The sequence below is a fragment of the Phyllostomus hastatus genome, unplaced genomic scaffold, assembly GCF_019186645.2.
Source record: "Phyllostomus hastatus isolate PE091 unplaced genomic scaffold, TTU_PhHast_1.1 phas_contig_150, whole genome shotgun sequence".
NCBI lineage: Eukaryota > Metazoa > Chordata > Mammalia > Chiroptera > Phyllostomidae > Phyllostomus > Phyllostomus hastatus.
In genome coordinates this window covers 5370955-5393850 of record NW_025333611.1, presented here as the reverse complement: position 1 = coordinate 5393850, position 22896 = coordinate 5370955, and the positions used below count along the sequence as shown (strand labels likewise).

At 55.4% G+C, this 22896-nt stretch overlaps 1 protein-coding gene across 5 annotated transcripts in view; it reads right to left on the bottom strand.

Moving 5' to 3' along the window:
• FBXW11 (F-box and WD repeat domain containing 11) overlaps positions 1–22896 on the bottom strand; it is a 103300-nt gene that overhangs the window by 3082 nt on the left and 77322 nt on the right. For all 5 annotated transcript variants that reach the window (XM_045823904.1, XM_045823912.1, XM_045823919.1 and 2 more), the window contains 7 exons: positions 19538–19675; positions 13902–14020; positions 11902–12151; positions 8901–9019; positions 7401–7511; positions 6438–6516; positions 5243–5428 (listed from right to left, as the gene is read on the bottom strand). In XM_045823904.1, coding sequence (XP_045679860.1) covers positions 5267–5428; positions 6438–6516; positions 7401–7511; positions 8901–9019; positions 11902–12151; positions 13902–14020; positions 19538–19675 — 978 coding nt within the window. In that variant the 3' untranslated portion in view covers positions 5243–5266. The remainder of the gene's footprint in view (positions 1–5242; positions 5429–6437; positions 6517–7400; positions 7512–8900; positions 9020–11901; positions 12152–13901; positions 14021–19537; positions 19676–22896) is intronic.

Here is a 22896-nt window from a genome sequence, read left to right as displayed (position 1 = left end):
CTTTCCATTCACCCACGTATGGAAGCATAATGCACACGTGCCTAAGCAGAACATTCATGGGACGGGGCTCATCCCCGCGATGCACTGCGATGCAGGCCGACGCTTCCTGTTCAAGGTTTCACCAAAGTCACACTCCGTCCCACTGATTTCACGATCACTCACGCGTCACCACCCTCTCCAAACACCACACTCAACCATTGCTCTAGAAGGTCTAAAAGTCAGGGTCTAAAATTCTATTGGGGAGGGGGAGTGAGGGTGAGAGAGAGGGGGAGAGAGAGCGACGAAGAGAGAGTGATTTTTTTAAGGAAAACTTTCCTAAAAGGTTGTCAATTTTCATAGATACCAAGAATTCAAATAAGCTTTCTCAATGAGTTCAAGAAAGATTCAATTTCATCTGCCACTATTCTCCCATGAGGGGTCTTATGGGCACCCAAATGGCTCTCATCGAACCCCCAGAGGTAGGTATCTAAGAGGCAGGCCGGCTGGGGCGCTGCTGGAGGGGAAGGTGCGCGGGCTCGGCCCCCCTTCCGGGGGATGGCATGCCTCAGTGTATGGGGGGGGGGGGTCCGCACACGTCTTATCTCTTCTCCCAGACACTCAAGACATTTCTAGAATTTTAACTAAAGGTAAAAGGGTTGGGCAAAGATTAAGCTAAAAAAAAAAAATTTATCAGTAATGTGTTTTATAACAGCTAAAAGCTAGGGAGGGGTCACCAAAAATATAATAACAGGATACAGCCAAACAGTCAAATATTATTTCGCCCATTAAGATGATAATTCAGGCAAACACTGAAATTACTGACATGCAACTATTTCACAACAAACAAAAGTATTTAAAAATGTGTGGTCATCCACCGTATCTTTGAAAGCCTGAAAGGCTATATACAGCAGAGTTAACAATGGTGAACCACAAACAGAATTTTACTTCCTTCTTTTGGTTTATCTGTTTTTTTTCCCCCTAATGTTCTCAATGATCTTATATTGTCTGGTTATAAGAGAAATGAGAACTACTGTATCTATAGCTCTTAGGAGCTAGCGATTTTTAAAAATGACCGGGCTAATACATCTATTGCTAGGCCTCCTGACAGAGAAGTACTCTTACCTAATATCTCAGGGGTGAGTCTTTTACTCCAAGGTTAGATCATCATTAGGGTAGTGTTTCTCATGATGCATAAATCCTACAGCATCACATGGTAATAATTTTTTTCATGTTACAATAAATGAAAAGAATTTGGAAAAGAGCAATAAAAACCATGAAGTTGACTGCCAAGGCTGTCAAAAGTAATTTACTTTGAAGAGACAAACACATTTGAGGTTTCATTGCTTGTGTTGCTTAAAAAGCAGATAAGATTTTTCCACTGATCTGTAATTGTGGGTCATAACAAGGCAGTCGTTCCCTGCAAGGGGCTGGGCGGAGGGCCTGGAAGAAGTGACACCGGTTTCCTTTCCACGGGGCCGATGACAGAAGCAGCACTGCTGACCACCGTCTCATCCCTGGGCCAGAGGAACCTGGTCTCGGGGCCCTTTCACGCGACACGTACTCGCTGTCCAGCTTACGAACGTTTACCACGTTCCACAATTCACCTGTTACGGGCGCCGGGGCGAGGGGCACGCTGGGATGTCAGGAATTTCACCAGGTGCCTCTTTCAACACACACCCAGACACCCAGGGGACGGCGGGCACACTTAGGTGGTCCCGGGCACACTGAGGGGTCCCGGGCACGCCGGCTCTCGCCTGGGCCTGCCCACTCCGGGAGCTCGGCTGCAGCTCCGCCCGCCCACGCTCCGTCTGCCCACGCTCCTCACTACGTGCTCCCCGTACGGGGAGACCCAAGCAGAGGCCGGCTCAGCTGCAGCTAGAGCGACGCAGGGAAGGAAATGCACAGCTTATAAAGACAAGATGAAGAATGGGATAAACTTAACAAAAAGTGTGCAAGAAAAACCCTGCAAACCCCTGAGGGAGAGAAAGTGAAGACGGCCTAGATAATGGAGGTAGGCCGTGTTTATGGGCCGGAAGGCTCAGCAAGTGTTGAGATGAAATTTCTCCCCACAAGAGGTTTTCAGGTTCAGTGCAGCCCCAACCCTCACCCCAGCGGTCCTCTCCACGGTCTAAACCTGAAGGTCTAAATCAAAACTGAACGTGGAAACCTGGAGGGCCCAGAGCAGCTGGAACAGCATCTGCAAAGCTGGAAGACTCAGACATACAGCCTGGCACTGGCGGGCGGACGGAAGGACGGCCGCAGGGCAGAAGAGCGTCCAGGCGCTGGGGTCCAGGTGAGGGTCGCCCGGTGGTTTCTGGCCGAGGTGCCAGAGCAGTCCGACGGGGAGAGGAGAGCCTCCCCACCAGGCGGCACTGGAGCGGCCAGCCGACTGCGCAGGAACGGGGGCTGCGGCGTCCTGGCCCCGTGCCATGCAGAGTGAGCTCCGGAGGGCGCACAGACCTAATGTAACGGCTCCAGGGGTAAGACTTCCAGAACGACACTGGTCCACAAACGGCCACTAGCTGCACTGAACTGTTTAAATACGAATTCAAATAAAGTATAATTAAATGTAATTAAACCCAACTAATTCCCATTAAAATATAACGGAAACTCAGTTCACAGGTCGCACTGGCCGCATCTGGAGAGCTACAGGGCCCCGGGGGGGTCGGCTACCGTGCAGGGCGCGGCGCAGCCCCGCAAAACGGACACGACCTGGGGGTGGTGCGCGGGGCGGGGCCTGCTGAGGCCGGGGCGGGGGCCAGGGGGTCAGGCTGGGACTACAAAGGTGACACGAGGGAACTTTGGGGGTGACAGAAATGTCTGTCCTGACAGAGAGGCGGTCGCAGGGACGGGTGCGTCTGTAAGGACCTGTGACACGGGACACTGTAAATCGGGACGATCTACTTCACACGAATCAGGCCTCGATGACATGGACCAGAAACACCGCGACAGAGGCCTGGTGGCGGCGAAGGCCGGGGCGGAGGGAGGTGTGTGCACCGGGCCTGCCTGCGGGAGGAAGGCGTGTGTACCGCAGCCGACCCGGCCGGTTCAGACACCCGGTTCTGAGGTCTCACTGAGTCACCTTCACGTTTGCGCGAGCAACTACGTGAACGCACCGCAGTTTCACCCGCGCTTCTGTAGGGACACACCGCTGGGTGGCCTGGGAACAAGAGCGCAAATGCGGCCTGTTGGCCCTGGGTGTCCCTTGCCAAAGAGGCAGCAATGAGGGCTCAGAGTGCGGTGGGGCCCCCCTCGACGCTGGGCTGCGGTGATGGGCACCCCGTGAGGGCGGCAGGCCGGCACAGCGTGTCGGCGCCAAGCCCCGAAGTCAGTCCGAGGAGGCGAAGGGGCAGCGGAGCACGGGGTGCATCTCCCCAGCGGGAGCAGCACAAGGGGTGGGGGTGGGGGGTCTGCACCAGCCGGCTGTCCGGGGAGGGATTCAACGGAGTCCCGCCAGGGGGGAGCAGGGCGCTGGGTGGCAGACGGCACAGGAGAGAGAGGAAGGCGCTGAACCCCAACAGCCAGCTCTGCGGGGAGACCGCGGCCTGCGGACAACGGGGCGCAGGGAGGCAGAGGGCAGCCGAGGCTGAAGGGGAGGGGAAAGCGCAGGAGGGAAACCGGCTTTCATCTGGGTCTATCCCCCTCCCTCTGCGTCCTCAGGCTTTCTGGGAAGGGAGGCTGAGACGGGAGGAGCAATCACTCACTCATTCTCGCCTTCTTCCTCCGTGATCCCCTACGTCCAGTAAACGCAGGGGTCCTGCCTCGGGTGTTTCCACTGCCCTAAGAATCCGTCCAGAGAGGAAGCAGCAGGGGTGCCGGTCACGATCACAGGACACAGCATGATCACGCGGGAGACCGGGAAGAGCGATCATGTAAGTGGCTCACCGGTCACTCCGGTGGCTGGCCTCCGCACCCAGGCAGGCACAGCCAACTCACTGTGGCACCGAGTCATTTGGGGCCCACGTGGGGCCCCAAACCCTTCCAAAGGAAGCACCCCGCCAGCCTCTGCTGATCAGCGTGAGGAAAGGACTGATCTGCCACTCTGCCTGCAGGACCCTTGGCTCGTCACCAACAGACAGAACAGGGGCAAGGCCAGAGGTCAGCAAACGTTTTCTTAAAGGGCCAGATAAACGTTTGAGGTGGTCCAGGCCACCGGGTCTCCGTCGACAGCACTCAGCTCGGCCCCTGGAGCGCAGGAACGGCTGCAGACAACACGTGAGCCGGCGAGCACGCCTGTGCCGCATGCAACTCGGTGCATGGGCAGCGGAATCTGAACTTCACACAGTGTTCATGCGTCGTGAAATACTCTTTTACTTTTTTCAAGTATTTAAAAGTGTAAAAAAACTGCCCGGAGCTTGTTGTGGTGAGAAAAAACAATCAGGTGGTGGTTCCTACCTTTCCATCAGAACATTCACAACTCTGCACTTTGACTCTCCTTACAGCTTGAGCAGGAAACGGACAGGAAAACGCACGATGGTGAAAAGCGGCTAAGCATTAAGTAATGCTTTTCAGTGAAAATGAATTGTGTTAATCACACACACGTATACAGTGCTACATATACACACACACGCCACTACACTCAGGGTACACTCGATCTACAGCACTCGCCATGCATGGAACTCCCTGGCCCATGTGCAGATTCTCAGAGTTGGGGGGCACACCCCAAATAAAGAGGGTCGTCAGGCCCAAGGACACGGCCAAGTACGGTTTCTCACTTGTCCGAGGCTGGACACCCTTTGTCATCAAACGTGCCCTCGCCGAGGGCCCCCGAGTCTCCCTGGGGACAGAGCGAAGGACCTCGCTTCCGGAGCACCGCGGCGGCCCGGGGACGAGGAGTGGGGTGGGGGAGTCGAGACGCACAGCAGGCAATTCTGAATGGTTACGGTGTCTTCTTTTTTGATTTTAAATTAAAGGCAGACGTGAAGGACAGGAAAGAAGGAGAAAAAGGAGATTCTCCCACCCTAACACAGAGGACTCTACTGGTGTTAAGTTGGTGTGACAGGAGAAACCACCTAAAAAGTTTTCAGAAACAGGAGCAAACTAGTCTGTTGGTGCGAACCAACGACATGAGGATTCCGACGCAGACGTCGTTTGAACCCGACCGTGGGACCCGGCCCACCCTAGCCCTTGGTGAGGTGGAGGCACCCGACATGGATGAACCACTGGGTCCCCCTCACCGAGAAGGGCGGCCCAACCACAGCGCCCCCCCCCCCCGCACCCCGGACGGTGGCCTCCGGCAGCGCGGTCACACCGGCGCACTCACCTGGAGCGGGCGGGGCGCAGACTGTTATCTGGAGATGTATGTGTACGTTCTGGAGGGCGAGCGGGTCTCACTCTGGGCGCTGGGAGGCACGTTTAGGAAATCCCAGATCAAAATAGTGTCGTCGTGAGAGCTGCTGATGATCTGAAACTCATCGAACTGTAGCCGGAACACACGTCCAGAATGTTCCTGGGAAGCAAACAGCTGGGTGAACGAAACGAGACCTTCACAGTCAGCCCCTCATCCCGCGCCATCAGGGGTGTGGCCCAGGCGGGGAACTCGGCGACTCCTCCCGGCTCCCGGAGTCCCCGTTTCCAGAGCTCACTGAGCTCTGCCCTCCGGCCTGGGAGCACACGCACTGCTTCTCCTTCGAGGCCTTTCCTCGTGCCCTAGATCCTGGCCCATTGACACGACCAGGAGAAACTGTGAACGTGTCACAGAGGCTCTTAGAAAGGCAAGCAATATTTAACGCCCACCCTTGGTGCACTGTGCACACTGGAGCCAGGACAGTGTCTCCAGCGTGGCTGGGACTGTTGCCGACCACAGCCGACGCCGGGAGGAACGGTGGGACACTAGGAGTGCGCCCGTTCCGACCGAGGAGAAAACAGGAACGGCCCCGACCACAGCTCTGCATGTGCAGGTCAATGCGAGATGCGCACATACAGAAATAAAAGGTAAAACTACCAAAAACAAGGAAAATCTATCAATATTCTCAAGCATCTCTTCAAAAACACCACAAAAGCAAGCAGACTATTACAAATGATGTGCTTGGTAAAGTTATGAAAGCAAGATTAACACTTAAAGAGTAAGTCCTCCTGCATGTCAAGGCAATGACCCATAAACACAGGCTGAAGGGGAATTCCACCGTGACAGTGCCAGAATGTGCTGTTACGAAAGTGCAGCAGACCCGACGCCCACGTTAAGAATTCTCCCGAACCCACGGGGAGGGAATACTTTTTGCTCCATGCGGATAAGGGCCCACCTACAAACAAGGAAGCCTGCTTTCACACCCTCGGTTGTACAAATGCCCCCTGGGGAAGAGCTCACTGTAATGGGAAGGGCGAGAACTCCGACTCCGGCCAAACGAAATGACCACAGCAGTGCATTTCTCTGGAGACACAGCCCACGGGTCTGTGTGCAGGCGGCCACCCCGGCACAGGGAACCCCCCGCTCCCCGCCGCCGCCCCAGGCCACGTACCACCAGTGTGCGCAGACACAGCGTGCTTGCCGGGGCCCGAGGGTCGAGAGCAGCTTGCAAGTCCCACACTTTAATTTTCCTGGAAAGGACAACGGGTGGCCATGAGCGGACAGGTAACGCTTGTACGCTGCCGAGCGCGGCGGAACTGCCCACCCTCGGAGTGAGTGGGGAGCCGTGCTCTGGTCTCACAAGCAGCTCCCGCCGGCTGGGTCCTGAGAAGGATAAGGGCCTGCAGGTGCTCGGACTTGCTGGACTTGCGAGGCAGCGTTTTAAGGGAGGCAAGAACACAGCAGCAGGTCACCCAAGTCCGACCCTGACTTGATGCTCCACATCACCAGCTTCGTCCACCGGGGCTCTCGGGGGCCGGGCGGGTGCCGCCGGCAGAGGCAGGGCTGCCCCCGAACACCCCGGGTGCCTCCCTCCCGCCCGGGCAGAGGTCCCGAGTCAGTAACGGGAGTGTCAACCGACCCGTGAGCCCACTGTGGAGTATGCGTAAGGTCATCTTGAGAGGTTCACAGTCGCCATTTGCTAATTTAAGAAATTGTGAAGCTTTTAATAGAAGCTGTTTAATTCACCCGAAGAGGGAAGGAAATTTATCATTGAATTGGAGGGGGGAAAAGAAAAAGAGAAAAACCCATGCTGGGTTTAAGGGCCAGGGCAGAGACGTGGATTCCCGCACAACCCACGCACCGCCGCATTCACGGCGGGTAAAAGCACTCGTTCAGGGCCGCGGAGGCTGTCCCCGTGGGGCCCGGGGCCGAGCGGCACGGTAAGCCGGCCAGCCGCCCATCACAGAAGCTGCCCGGCACAGGGCCCGGGGCCGAGCGGCACGGTAAGCCGGCCAGCCGTCCGTCACAGAAACTGCCCGGCACAGGGCCCGGCCGCACACAGCCGCCCCGCCTGCGTGCGCGCTGGCCCCTCCTGCTCCCTGACAGCCGGGCGCCTGCAGGGGGACACACGCACCCGTCGTAGGCCCCGCTGACGATCCTCTTGTTGTCGAACCGGATGCACCGCACCAGCTCCTCGTGCCCCTCCAGGACCCTCAAGCAGGCGCCACACTCGATGTCCCAGAGCCTGGAATGAAAACGAGCCTCGGTGAAACCGCTCCTTGCACGGCGCCCCCTGCCCCCACCTCCCTCACGTCCGTCCGTACGTGCTTGTCACTGCTCTGGAACTCACTTCCGCCCACACCACACACATCTGTGCGGACACTCGCGCCGCGTGTGCGTTTTCAAGCACCCACTGGGGAGGAAGCCTTACTTTTCCTTGTATACACTTTGGAACTCTAAAAATCACACGTGTGCAGTACTGATTGAGTAAGGTCAACAAGGAAGAGACTTCCGCCCCAGGCACGTCCAGCCTGGGGCACACGAGGCCCGTGGAGGCCGCAACCAGCACGGTGGTCTCCCCTCCGGAGGCGGCCCCGGGGCGCCCCCCTCGGACACGTGCTGTGCGCTGGGCGTCACGGCCGCGCGGGGCGGGGTGGGGAGGCTTGCTAGGCACGCACGGTGTCTTAGGAACGTGAACCCACTGTGTGCGCACACGCCGCCAGCCTTTCTCTCTGCACCGGAGTTACATAACAACTCTGGAAATAAAATGCTGTCTATTACCACCGATCTTTCTACATTATTTGCAAACAGAAATCACAGCAACCTAAGACGCACGGAACAAAGTCAGGAAACTAATGCTGAAAAGCACTTCCCGCGGCCCCCCGCCAGCAGCCCCCATCACACCCGGAAACTGTGGTGACCCAGGCCACTCCGTACAGCCTCGGAGACTCCGGTGGGGAGGCCACGGCTGCTTGCTGCGCGGACACTAAGTAACACAGGGCATGGCGAGCACAACAGGACCGAGGTTCCACCACCAACGTGACTTTCACGGTATCTTAAAAGAAAACTTACAGCAGCCAGAGCCCTTTCTCAAATAATCTCGAGGCTAATCTTAATTTTTGCCCAAACGTTAGGCAGTTTGGTTATTTAAAAAAGCCGCTACTAGCACCCACTGGGACAGGGGGACGACGACTCGAGACAGCTGTGCAGACGTTTAAGGCAAGCCCTAATGAGATAGGAAGGGTTTGAGGGCGGCTATCTTGATCAGAAAGCAAGGACACTGAGCACGGGGAAGAAAAAGGGGAACAAAACCACGACCAGGCAGGAGGAGGTGACCCTGTAGCCCAGTCCCGGGAAAGGCAGACCCAGCGGCCGCCCGCCCCGGCCGGGCGGGAGGCAGGTGCGCGGGGGTACGGGAGGGCAGGGCCGGGCGGGAGCGCGCTCCCCTGAGCGGTGCCGGCGTCAGGGACCCCGGCTGGAGCTACGGGCCTGGGGCTGCGTCCTGGGGGACTCCCGGAAGAACACACACTTGGCCCACCTCGGTACACACTGGGAGTGGGAGGGGAGCGGACACGGGGGCAAAACCAACCCCCGCCGGCCCCGCCCGCGCCCCGCCCCGCCCCGCCCCGCCCACCTGATGGTGTTGTCGGACGAGCCGCTGACCACCAGCCGGTCCCGGTACTGCAGACAGGCGATGCCGCGCTTGTGCCCGTTCAGGGTGCGGACGAACTCGCAGGTGCTCGTGCTCCAGACCTGCAACAGACGGGCGCGTGTTACTTTGCTCCCCTCGCTCCCGTGAGGGTCTGTGTATGTTCAGAGCGAGGGGCAGGGAAGGAGAGAGGGAGAGAAATGTCAACGTGTGGCTGTCTCTCACGTATGCCCGGTTGGTCACCTGGCCCGCCACACAGGCCTGTGCCCTGACCGGGAATCGAACCCCGACCCTTGGATTCGCAGGCTGGCGCTCAATCCACTGAGCCACACCAGCCAGGGCCAGATAGCAATATTCTAAAGAACGAATGCAGAGAAGTCCCCTCACAATATACTTTTAAGAGACAACCAGAGCTTCTAGGAACAATCAAAATACTTGATTACGAGACATGGGTGGGCGCAGCTGGGGGACGGACTGGACAGCAGACAGTCTTGGTGGCTGAGCAGTAGGTGACACTGGGATGGAGCCAGGGGGCGGCTGTTGGGCTCCGGGCCCTGCGCCCGTCCCACAGAGAACGCCTCCTGGGTGGTGCGGACCGTCGGCTGCCCAGAGGGAGGAGCCTGGGCCAGTTTCTCGTTTTTCACCAGCTGACACGTCACGCCCAATGCAAGCGATGTGAGCGAGCGCCACCTTTCACACCCTCCTCTTTCCAGCAGCGTCTCGGCCAGCTCCACTGGCTTGGACACATTGTCCCTGCTGCCGTAAACGTGGAACAAATAATCGCTCTTTCGTGAGACCATCTGCAGGACCAAGATGTTCACACGCACACAACGTATCACCAGCCACATTAGGAGACGAACGCAACGGAAGTGCCCCGAGTTACTGTGCCAGCTGCACGTGTAGTTGAGTGGACAACTAGACGTCCACGTGCAGAAGAAAGACAAGAACCCCTACCTCACACTGTGCATACAAATTTAACTCAGAATGGATCAAAGACTGGAACGTGAGAACTTAAACCGTGACGCTCTTCAGAAGAAAGCACGGGAGTAAATCTTTGTGACGCTGGATTAAGCAATGGTTTCTCAGATGTGACAACACAGCAGTAAAAGAAATTGTTAAAATGGACTTCATCAAAATTAAAATTATTTTGTGCTTCAAAGAAAGCCATCAAGAAAGAACATTTAAAAAATTAAAGTAAAACGACAACCCACAAGATGAAAGAAAACATTTGCAAATAATTATCTGATAAGAACCTTATAATCAGAATACATAAAGGCCTTTATGTATGCAACTAGACAATAAAAAGACAAATAATTCAGTTTGTGAAATGAGCAAAAGACTTCAGAGTTTCTCCACATAAAAATGGCCAGTAAGCACATAAAAGATGCTCAACGTCGTTAGTCATCAGGGAAATGAAAAGCAAAATCACAGGACACCGCCGCACGCCCACGAGGGCGGCTGCAATAAAAAGACAGTAACGAGTGCTGACGAGGACACGGAAAAACCTTCCAGGCTGACATGACGCCACAGCTCCTTAAGGCCCAGGCCCTCCTGGCTTCCAGGCACCGGCTGGTCTCGTCCCAACTGGTGTGGCTGAGCGGTGGGTGGGTTATGACAAGTCCTAGCTGCTCAGCATCCAGGCCACCCAGTCTGTGATCCTCGGGGTGACGCACTAGGACGCTGCCTAGTGTGTCATGAAAAGGGTTTTTTGAGCCAAGTCCAAGCACTCATACATTGCTGGTGGGACTGTGAACTGGCCCAGCCACTTGGGGAAATGGATTTGGCAAAGGATCAAACGCAGAGTTGCCATCCAGGAGAATTCCAAACACACGTCCACCCGACGTTCACGGGAACAGCGTTTGTAACAGACAACACGTGCACACACCAGAACGCCCAGTGGCTGGTGAGTGGACAGACACAACTCAGCGCACACCCCCGCCGGACTGCACGCGGTCACCAAGAGAAGCCAGGCCCCGCCCCCTCCTCAGTGTCCGTGGGGGGACTGCGAACACGACGCACTGAGTGAGAGACGCCAGACACCAGAGGCTGCAGGTTGCGTGACTCCGTCCTTACGAGGAGAGGCAAGGAGAGGCAAGTCCCCGAACAGAAGGCAGATCAGGGACTGTGGGGTCAGGGGAGGAAAACCGGGCCGACTACCGATGGACAAGAAGCTTTTTGGGGTGGGGGGGGACTGAAAACATTCTGGGGGAGTGTTATGAGTGCGCGACACTGTGAACAGACTAAAGGCCACTGAACTGCGGGCTTTCAAATGGTGAATCTTAATGGTATGTGAAATACAGAACTGCTATAAATACTGAAGAAAGCTAAAAGTTTAAACATTAAACGGATGCTGGACTCAGAACTGCATTTACTGTCGCCTGCGGACCCCCAGAGCTGCAGAAACTGCCGGCCGCCTCACCGCGGCCCGCCACAGGTGGGGCCTCTCGGACACGGGGCGTGTGCTGCTTGGTGCCACGTCTCCGGCACCCGGCCCAGGGTCTGGGCGGGACGGGCTCTCCAAAGAAGGCGAGCACACCAAATCTCAGCTCTGCCGCTAGCCGGCTGCGAGGTCTCCAGGGTAGTGCCCCACGCCGAGCCACGCCCGCACACAGGGGGGTGAGGTCTCCAGGGTAGTGCCCCACGCCGAGCCACGCCCGCATACAGGGGGCGAGGCCCACTGGGCAGACTGCCCAGAGGGAGACGCAAGGCGGCAATGGACAAGCTCCGAGCACACGGGACGTGTTCAATAAGTTAGTTCTCTCCCCTTGCAAAGACCGTCAATAACGCCACCTCCTGAAACAGAGGACTGCTCTGTGTCCCAGGCCCGAGACCCTCCCCTTGCCCCGTGCCCAAGACCCCAGAAGCACGCAGAACGGGGAGGTTTCAAGGACCCCTGAGCGCGGATGGAGGAGCAGCACCAGGTCGGCAGAAGCCACTTCTGCTTTCTCTCCCCCCTAAAGGGACAGGAGGAAGCAGACACAGTTACCTTGATGGTTCTGTCACCAGAGGCAGACACGATGTACTTATCGTCGAAGTCCACCACGTTGACAGCAGCACGGTGGCCGACCAAGACGCGCCGCAAAGTGATGTCGGTGGCGGAAGCCATGTCCCACACGGCGATGGAGCGGTCCTTGGAGCAGGTCACCATCAGGCCGTTGCTGAAGCGCAGGTGCAGCACGGCCTCGTTGTGGTGGATCAGCGTGTTCAGGACCTCGCCCGTGTTCACGTCCCAGACTCTGCAGCGCGGAAAAGCAAACGCTGAATGAATGAGGCAGCTGGGAAAAGACCGTGGTATCTGTCTTTTCTGGGCCCTTTCTTTCTCTCTTAAGGTTTTTATTTCTTTATTATAAGAGAGAGGAGAAGGGAAGGAGAAAGAGAGGGAGCGAAACATCCATGTGTGAGAGAGACATCCATTGCTTGCGTCTCGCGCCCCCCCAACTGGGGACCTGGCCAGCAACCCGGGCACATGCCCTGACCAGGAATCAGACTGGCAACCCTTTTGGTTCACAGGCCGGTGCTCAATCCACGGAGCCACAGCAGCCAGGGCTGGACCCATTCTCAGTAGTGGGCTGGGGAGGTGTGGACTGACTTGTATTTGATGACTGGGACCTGACACCTAGTTACAAGCTTTAAAGGAGCAATTTCTCTATTTGCTGAGAAGTGTTTCAAAAAAGAAGGCCAAGTTTGGTTCAGGTTCAGGTTTATTTAACAGCCAGGTGTCCACGGACTGTGTTTGCAGGCTTGTGTTGATGGCAAAAAAAGGAACAAAAAAAGATTCCGTGAGTGGGCGGGCTCTGCGGCGAGTGTGAGCAACAGGGAAGGGCCGCTTGGCGGCTGGAGAACGGATGCCGGCCCCAAGCTCACGGTCCTTCTTCACCTCGGACAGGCCTCCAAACCCGTGGAATACTAAGTCACGACGTCTCGTTATTTCCCACGCCCACCGATTCGTTCACCCAGCTGCTTTGTGACGAAGCCAGTGTATCCCAACTGGCCCACCCACGCGACGTGGGGTGCCTAGAGACAGTCCTTCCACGTCATAGCTTTTCTGCAACCCCAGTCCCCTCCAAAAACAAGGGGATGCAGAGCAGAGGAGGGAAGACTCGGGCTCCTCAGGCTGAGCTGTGATCTGGGCAGGAGTGGCTGGGAGGTGCAGGGCCAGGGAGAGGACCCTGGGCAGGCTGGTGACTACTCTGTCCCCAGCTGTGCCTGTGAACCCATCCCCTTCCCCCCCGACGACAAGCTTTCCCCGGGTGCCCAGCAGTCCGGCTAAGGCACCGCCGCACAACCTCCGGCTCTGACACGCTCCTCGCCACGCCCAAAGCAAAGCTAGCTGCGGCGGGGAATGTCCTCCTCCCGGTGGCCCAGGAGCGACCCCTGCACCGGTTCCTTCTGCCCCCCCGACTCCCACCCGGTGGTCATCACCGCCTTTCTAGGGAACAGTGCCACTTCCCGTGTCACCGCTCTGTCCCGGGGGTGGCGTCTGAAAACGAGCGTCTCCGTGACTGGAGAGGCCACACGATATGAAGATAGTCTTGACTGATATAAATTCAGAGTTCAAAATTAACCATCTGAGCAAATTACTTAAGCTCTCTGATCCTGGCTCCCTTACACTGTGAGGTGACGAGGAAGCCACCATCTGCCCACTGAGAAAGGTGGGTGTGAGAACCCAATCGGGGAGCCTTCCGCGGGACACCTCGCCCGCGGACCCCGCCTCTTCCGCCCCGCTCCGGAGGGGAGGGTGCCGGCCCACACCAGGCAGGGCGCCTCTGGAGGAAAGCACGCTGCCATCGCTACACTACCCGGCCATGGGAACAGGTCCCGCCAAACAAAGGTTAGTTTTCCCACCTGCCTAGCGCGAACGCACCCACGCCCACACCCGGGATGGTGCTGACACGCAGCGCGCAAAACCACCCGCAGGGAGCGCGGGTGGCTCGCACCTCCTCGCGGGGGGCCCCAGGTCCAGGCCGCCGAGGCCAGAGCACTCACCTCACCGTGGAGTCCGAGGAGCCCGTCACAATGACACGCTCGTCGTACTGGAGACAGAGCACGGAGCCGGTGTGCCCCGTTAACACTTTCAAGCACTCCAAGCTGGTTTTGTCCCAGATCTGTGGAGACAAGGCCAGCCGCAAACAGTGAGTTAGCACGCCGTGCTCGGATACGTGTTTCCGGCCCACCCTATTTCCTGCGTCATGCAAGCAAGCAAACCTGTCGCAGGACACGAGAGTGAAACACCAACAGGCGGAGAAGGACAAGAAGAGAAGAGGGAACAGGAATGACTTCCAGAACAGATGTGCCATGCACTTTACCGGACTCACACTTAACAGCCTTGTACGGGGGATTTAAAGATAAACTCGGTGAGAAGAGCTGGCTCGCCCTCCGGAAAACAATGTGACAATTGTCTATTAAGCGCCTTTTAAAAACGTGTACCCCTCAGCCCCTTATGTTTGTTCATAAAAATACTCAACATTTCAGAAAAAAAATCAATATAAACTATGGAATTTTTAATAAGAAAACACTTTATTAGAGTTGTTTTTTTTTTAAAATCATTATAGCCCTGCCTGGAGTGGCTCAGTGGATTGAGCACTGGACTGCGAACCAAAGGGTCACCAGTTCGATTCCCAGGCAGGGTGCATGCCTGGGTTGCGGGCCAGACCCCCAGTAGGGGTCACGTGAGAAGCAACCACACATTGATGTTTCTCTCTTTCTCTCTCTCTCTAAAAATAAATAAAATCTTTAAAAAAATCATAATAAAATGTGTCTATGATGACATAACCACTATGCAAATTTTAAAAAAGAACAAATATATTACAAGGTAGTAAAGTGTTAGTAAGAGTCGATTTTGTACCCTGAATGCTCTTTTTCTCACTTCTTTTGGACAGTTAAAAAAAACTATTCTGCCGACCTGTTTCTTTCCTTACAGAATAACACCGGAATCTGCAGTGTCCCCAAGGCTTGCTACAAATGGCCACGATACTGCCAAGTGCTCTAGGCACCTAAGTGACTTCCAATAAAACAGCAAGGGTGCTTTTAATTTCAGACCGAGCAAAACCACCTCGATTTTGAAGAACTGATTAGTGATCAACAATGCAGAACAAAGTACAGAGGTTTCCGACCACGGGAATGACGGCTGGGTCTAGAGACCTGGCTGATCCCTCCAGAGTGCATTTCTGCTCCACTGTGTCTTATAAATCGAGCATAAGCTTAATTTAAACATGGGTGTGCCTCTGCAAAGAGCATTCTTCAGAAACACATCCAGTGTAAATGAAAGGCAAGCCCATGGCCAGCCTACACTCCGACGAGGTCCCTATGAGCCATTCCTATCTAGTTCTTAAAGGAGAACCGCCAGAACGGAGTGGTAACACGTGGCAACACGTGGCACCCTTTCTGGAGCAGACCCGTAGCCACGTGTTAGGGCAATCGACAACGGTGACACAGACGGAAGAGTTCTGCAGCCAACGTGTTCGGGAGCCGGGAAGCACGAGGTCTCTCCACTGGAGGCCTTCTCAGAGCCTTTCCATCCCGTGTCCTGTGACTCTCCGAGGAGCTGTGCAGCGTTTTCTCAACTTCTTTGAAGGGAATCACCCTTCGGATGAACATCCGCTAGATGCCCATCCACTGCCAAACATGGAAAACAAGAGAAACACTTCCTCTGCATGCTCTAACTCAGAGTGCGTTTTGCCCTAAGCTGTCTGACTTACTGTAATCCCACTGTTTTATGTATTTATATATAAATATATATATACATATATATACACACACACACACACACATATATATATATATGTATATATATAAAAGTGAAAAACAAACAAAAAGACCCTTTAACTCACCCAAACTAAAACAATAGAGAGAACAGGGCCAAGATGGAGAAAGCCTACTACAAACTATCTTCTCAGTTGATGATAACTAAAAACTCGAGAAAAAAATACACGAGCAGCTGGCGGAGGAGGAGGGCGGGGCGGGAGGGAGGGAGCAGGTGGACCGTGGCGAGGAGCAGAAGCTGGAAGAGCCAGCCGCCCGGGGCGAGGCCGCCACTCCGTCCTCTTGTTTCTGCTTCTCCTTCTGCTGCGGCTCCGGCCCAAAGCGGGGTCTGGGTAAGGGCGCTGGCTGCACAGGAGCCAGCGGCAGGGGCCATCAAAATCCCTGGAGAAACCAAGCTTTCGGGATGGAAGGCCTGGAGACAGGGGTCCCCGGGGGCCCAAGAACACGGGAGGACCCCACAGCCCCGCCCCCTTCTCGCCTGGCTCCTGGGACCCGAGGACGGGCCCGGTCGGGCAGAGGCACCAGGGCAGAGGCACCAGCGCAGAGCAGCGGCACAGGGGACGAGGCTCGATGAGAAACCCCATTTTTCTGGCCAGAGGAAAAGGGGAAGAAAGGACTCCTGAGGGCAGGAGGGACTTAGGAAAATCCGAGAGAAAAGACCCAGACGAAAAGGGCCCCATAAATCTGTGTGAACACCCACACACCACCTGACTCGAGCTGTGCACGCCGGGCACACTGGGCCAGCGTGGCCGAGGCTGTAGGAGTGAGCCGCCGTTCACGTTGCTGCTGAGGCCTCGGCCCCAGCTCTGAGGCCTGCCAGCTCCAGACAGACCCAAAGGAGCACGCACGGCCAAGGCTCTGAAAAGCAGAGATCGGAATCCCTCCCCAACTCCCTCTGCTGGAGTCACAACAGGACTTGTGCTCTGAACACAAGTAGGTTAATCACCTGCTTCAAAACCTACCCACGCATCCTCTCTAGGGAGGTATAACAGGGCCCTTCGTCTTTACCACGCAACACCCACAATGCCCCAGGTACAGTCCAACACTCGTGAGCACCAAGATCAGTTCTCAGGGGAAGAGACTCGATAACACGCAACAAGCCGGGGGTGACGCCGACGCTGTCACGGTCAAGGCTTCAGAGCCCTTACGGTAACTCCTCCCCAGGAAGTGCAGACAAACATGCTGCATGGGAGCGAAGAGACGTTCTCCGCAAAGAAACAGAAGCTAGTGGTGAAGAAAAACCGTTTGAAAAAGCACCAGAAATGTCTGAAATTTGGTGAAAGACATAAAGTTACAGATTCAAAAAAAAGCTCAGCAAAAGTCTTAGCTATGACATGAAGAACACGATTTAGTTGAAAAAAATTGAGACTTGACTTCCCCAAAATTAAAATCTACTATTAAGAAAATGGAAAGACAAGTCCCTGATTGGAAGAAAACATTTGCAAAACATATTTAACAAGGACTTGCATGCAGAATATATAAAGAACTCTGAAAACTCAATATGAAACTGGAAATCCCATTAAAAAAATAGATACAACTGTCGGGAGCAGACCAACAGCTGACCTCTGACACAGTCAGGTAAGGTCGGATGAGACGCATCTGCACAGCAGAGGCGACTGTGGCCAGGTCTCCTGTCTCCTCCTGCATGCCCGTCCCTGCTAGCAATAGGTGGTGGGATTTTTAGATGCCTGTGTGTTTTAATAAAAAATTTGCCCGATGCCTCTGATTCTGACTTCGAGAAATGACTTGTTGACCGCAGAACAGAGACCCTAGCAACCCTAATGCTGCCTGCTTCCCCCACCTGGGAAGTTAAGGACAAAGTTAAACTATGGGCAGACCAACTGCCAGAACGCTGAAGGAAGCTGTTGCTAGGAAGGTTTCTTAGGGAGCCACCACCTGAGAGCTTAAGATTTGTTAGACCCACTGCCCCTCCCACACCCTGGGACAGGAGTGTATAGAAACAAGTAGTTCTAGCTGAGAATAATCATCTCAGTACATGGAAACAAACACAAAACATGGCCCCTCCCCAAGATTTAGAAATTAAAAAAACATAGGCAAAAAGTTATCTGATTGAGATAAACTTAATTTTAATGGGTAATAGTTGATTTCTATAATATCTATAGATCACCCCTTGCATCCTTTTAATTTAGACCAATTCCTAGAATTTTAATAGATATCTAGTTACTAATTGGCACCTGAAAGTTTGTGCCCGTATAGCTTCGTTGGCTACCTGATTAATGACCCTCTTGGTCAAAATAACCTTTGTTTAATATGGTTGATCTGTGGGACCTCCTGTACTTTTCTGTTATTTCCTTGTTTAACATGGTTGATCTGTAAAACCTTCTGTGTTTTTGGAAATTATTTCTGTGGTAACCGTTTCTGTTTAATAATCACACTAGGCACTGAATGTTGTATAACTTCCCCTATAAAAATAAAGATTGATTTTTCTCGGGGAGTCAGTCGGGCCCCAAAAGCCTGGCTGTCCTCCGGCACCCCGCCGGGTGTCTCGCGTCAGTCTCCTCGCCTGAGCCGTGCATCCTTCAGGGACCCCGAGACCCCGCCGAGGCTGGGTCCCGGCATAAAACATTTGAACAGAAACTTGACCGAGGACCGCGCTGACGGTGAACAGGCGCCAGTAAGTGAGAAGATGCACGTCATCATCGGCCGCCGGGGAAACAAAGCGAGGCGTGTCCCCGTCCCCATCAGAACTGCTCGCCTAAGCCCTGAGAGCACCGTGGCCCGACAAGGGGGCAGAACCAAGGACCTGTCACGCGCTGCAGATGGGGAATGCGACGGTGCCGCCGCTTCGGAAAACGGCAGTTTCTCAGCAAGTTCAGACGCACGCTTACTACAGGAGTCGTAATCTTACTCCTAGGTTTTGACTCGAATGAACCGAAAACTTACGCCCTCACAAAAACGTGCATGCGTGTTTACAGTGACTTTATTCATAACTGTGAAAAACAAGAAACACAAATGTCCTTCAGCAGTTGACTGGACAAACGCACCGCGGGCACCCATAACATGGACCATTCCCCGGCAATGAAAAGAATTGACTATTTGCAGACGCAGCGACACAGAGGAAACGCAAACGTGCTAGGGCACACGTATAAGAAGCCAGACTCAAAAGCCCCACACTGCGTGAGTCCACCTACTGGGTATTTCCAAAAAGGCAAACTTACGGGGACAGAAGGAAGCCCAGGGCGGCCAGCGCCCAGGGAGGGGCAAGGGTGGGAAGGGAGGGAAACAAAGGCGCAGGACGAGGGAACCTCGGGGTGCGACCGGACTCTTCTGTATCCTGAGCACCGTCACAGTCACACGGTCATTAGTGCTCGTCAAAACTCAGGAGAGCCTTTCACCAAAATAAGGAAATTCTCCCACATGTAAATTACAGTTAAAAAAACAAACAAACAAACCCTACAGTGCTTTCTTCAATGATAAAATAAGTGATAAACAATGTAAAACAAAGTCTGTCAGATCAGCTGCCAAACATCAAGCACAGAAATAATCCAGCTGATCAACTACTGAAAAGCAACCTAAATTGCTCTGTCGTTCTTTCACGCCATCATGGGAGCCTTTCTCGGGAGCCCTAAAAGGCAGTGACTTTGATTTAGAGGCAAATCGGCAAAACTTTCGCCAGCAGACAAAGGAACCAGGAGCCCAGGGAGACCTGTGCTCCCGCGTGCCCTGGACACAGAGGGAGAGGTCGACGCGCTCAGAGGAGGGAGGAGGTGAGACCAGCCGCAGACGCTCTGCCTCGGGCTCCCCAGAGCCACGCAGAGCACGGCCCACCCCGGGTGGGCAGACAGACCTGCACCGCACCGGCGCCTGGCACGCACGCACGCAGGGCCAGGGCCGCTCACCTTGATGGAGTTGTCCCGCAGCCCGCTGATGATTTTCTCGTCGTCGTACTGCAGGCAGTAGACGCCTTTACTGTTCTCCGAGCGGCACTGGATCCTCTGCAAGTTGTGCCGTCCGCACCGCCAGTTAGATTCTATAGTCTGGGGAGCAAGGAGGCACCGGGTGAGTTTTGGGGAGCTGACCTCAGGTTCTGGCGCCCCGATACCCCCTCTCGGTGTACACGACGGTCTGTGGGCGGGAACCCCGCTCCTCCCGAGGAAGATGCTCGCCCCGCAAGGCTGCTCCTCACGCACCCCTGCCCTTCTGGCAACCCGCACAGGGTTTCCCGTGGGTTTGGGTCGGGTCCGAGAGAAAACGGCCTCGACAGAACACAGTTTGTTTCAAGCGTGCCATTTGCACCCGAAACATACAAACAAACAGTAGCTCACTGGGTCACCCTCTAATGCCAGTTAAAATGTTTGGCAGAAGACCCCCCCCAACAAATTCAAGCCTATACCAAGAATCTGTGTACCCATCCAAAGAACTGCCTCGCTCACTGAGGAACGACACTGAACAAACACTGCGGACCAAGTTCTACAGGACGAAAATGTACATGTTATCTGCTTTTCACCTCCCGCCAGACTGGAGGTCCTCAGGAGGACGAACACACCGTTCCACCCTGGGCTCTCATTCCCTCGGCACTCACGCAACACCTGCCGAGACGCGAGTGCCCCCCAGCCCCTGGCCGGGCGGGCCCTGGGCACGGGACCAGCGACCGGGAGCACACGGCTCGCAGGGGCACTGCTCCACTATCAGACACACGGCGTCTGGAGCTGGACACGCTCCAGACACGTTTATTTGGTTCAGTGACCCACACGCTGACCTTGGGAGGAAATTCTTACTCCTTCCCTCTTTCGAACAAGCAAGGAGTGTCACTTGCCCGAGCCCACGAAACCAGCACCCAGCTGAGCTGGAAGTCATGCCCAGCTCTCCCGGACTCTGAGTCCGTGCCTCTCCCACATAGACGCTGCGCAGCGTCTATGAAGAAGTAATGTCGCAGCTACTGAGGCAGTGAACGCGGAACCTAAGAGGACCAGCAACGGTTCCAGGTAACATGTAAGTGCCAAATGAGTGACTGCGAAGTTGGTGCCGCCGGCCTCCGGGAGACAGACGCCGGGCACAGAGCAGAAGCAGGCCTCGCCCCGGGGTGCTGGGAGCCCTGACCCCCGGGACCCCTGACCGTGGTGGGTATGTAGTGGGTATGGGGGGGTTCAGGATGGAAAGACAACAAAGTCTCTCCCCAGCGCAAGCACAGTGCAAAGTCCAGATCCCTTAGGATCAGGGCCAGAAGGACTGGTTTCACCTGAATTCAGGATGTGGTCCAGACGATTAGCTCTCAGAAGCTGATTATCTGAGAAGCTAGAAGTGCAGTCGGTTGCTTTGCCGAAGAAAGGAGGTAACTCTCACTCTCATCCATGACGAGCCCTGAGACGCTGGCCCCGCTGACACCGGACACACTGCGTCTCCTCTTCCCGTGCAGGCGGTGGCAGCAGGCACTGCCACGCTCCCGTGACACTACGCTACGCACGTCACGTGCTTCATAGCTAATTTAAGCAGCGTCACTACTCTGAAGCCAATTTACTGCCCTTACTTTACAGAAAAGGAAGTGGAAGATGGGAAACACTGACGACACACGTGCACCCAAGAAGAAAATGACCATTTGTGGCCTCAGTCCCTAGCACAGGCAGCCTCGAGAGCGGGCGGACCGCCCACTTCCTGGGCCCAGCAGGTGCGAGGAGGTGCCCCGGGGACGCAAGCAGCAAGGGAACGCTCGCCTGCCTGCCTGCCTGCTGCCGGGTCAGAGCTTCTGGGCCGGCAGCGTCTCCGACAGTGAGTTTGTCAAGCGTCAGACCTAAGAGCACACGCCCAGCCCCAGTTACCCCACCCGACCTCTGACCTCTGCAGGCGCTACCAGGGCGGGACAGCTCACTTGTGACCTGAACGCAGCGCCTGGAGCCAGAGAAACCGCACTTTCAGGGGTGACTGAGACAGCCAGCGTGCGGAGGCGCGGGGAGATGCGGACTGAGGCGGCGGGCGTGCTGGGAACAGGTCTTCTTCGTGGCCAGCGACTCTCAGCAACGGCCACCAGGGTCGGGCTGCACCTCCTGGGGCTCAGAGCTGCCGCAGGACGCCCGTCTCCACAGCAACCCAAAATAATCCCAAGGTGCACGAGTGACATGTCTGCCTGCCTGCCTGCCTGCCTGCCTGTCTCTCTCTCTCTCTCTCTCTCACACACACACACACACACACACACAGGGAAGCACACACCAGGTGTTATTTTTAAAATGTGTATAGCTGTTCTTAGTTTTAAAACATCCAAAATTATTTGTACAATATCACTGAATTGGTAAGTAGCTCTGTTATTCTATATGTCAATGAACAGAAAAGGCACATTTACCATCACATGGGAGCTTCAAAAAAAATTTTTACAGAGGGAGTCGAGGGCTCCTCGTGCCAAGAATCTCCCACGTGTTACTCCCCCCCACCCCCCACCCCCCGCATACCGTGTTCTCTAAGCCTGGGTGCCTCGGCTGCCCCTTACTGCACCCGAGGCCATGCAGCAGAGGCGCCGGGGGGAGGGGGGGTGACACGGCCAGCCCACACCTGGGCAGGCAGCACCGCCGGCGCGGCCGAGCCCTGCTCCCCGCCTCCAGCCCACACCACAGAGCCTGGCGCGGCACCTCTCAAAGCTCTGCAGGCAGCAGCCTTTCCTCCTAAGTTGAATGGGAGCTATGAGATGGCTTCGCTTCTTGGCACTTAGAACAAGCCTAATTTTCTAATACACGTATCTGAATTCTAAAAGAAGTTTGCCAAATAATCCTCGATGGGTCATTATAGGAAGTCCCACTTAGGGCTGTTTCAGAAATCATCAGGTTCCCTAGTCCCCAAACAAGTCTGGTTTGCTTCGAGTCGCCAGGAAAGCGACGCTAGCCCCGGTCAGGCAGTGGACCGCTCTGCGGCACGCCGCCCCCGTCTACCCTCCGACCCCCCTCCTCCCCTCGCAGGGCCACCCACAAAACAGAGCAGCGCTTCCTGCTGGCTGCCCGAAATGCGACGTCCCGCCTTGCTGGACGACCCCAGCGCTTACTAGAATGTTTATAAAGCCAGGTCTTTTTTAGAAAAAACTAGACCCTTAAAAACGGAAGGTGGCCCATTGTGGTAGAAAATACCGAGGTCAATTAGCAGCTCTGGCACAGGACCTGGGCTGCTGGAGCTGCAGTCTGCCCTCCGTAAAAACGGGGGGAGAAACCACACCTACCTCCCCCGAGCTGTGGTGAGGGCCAAACGGGGTTACGCAGGCAAGCGCTCGTCACAGCGCCTG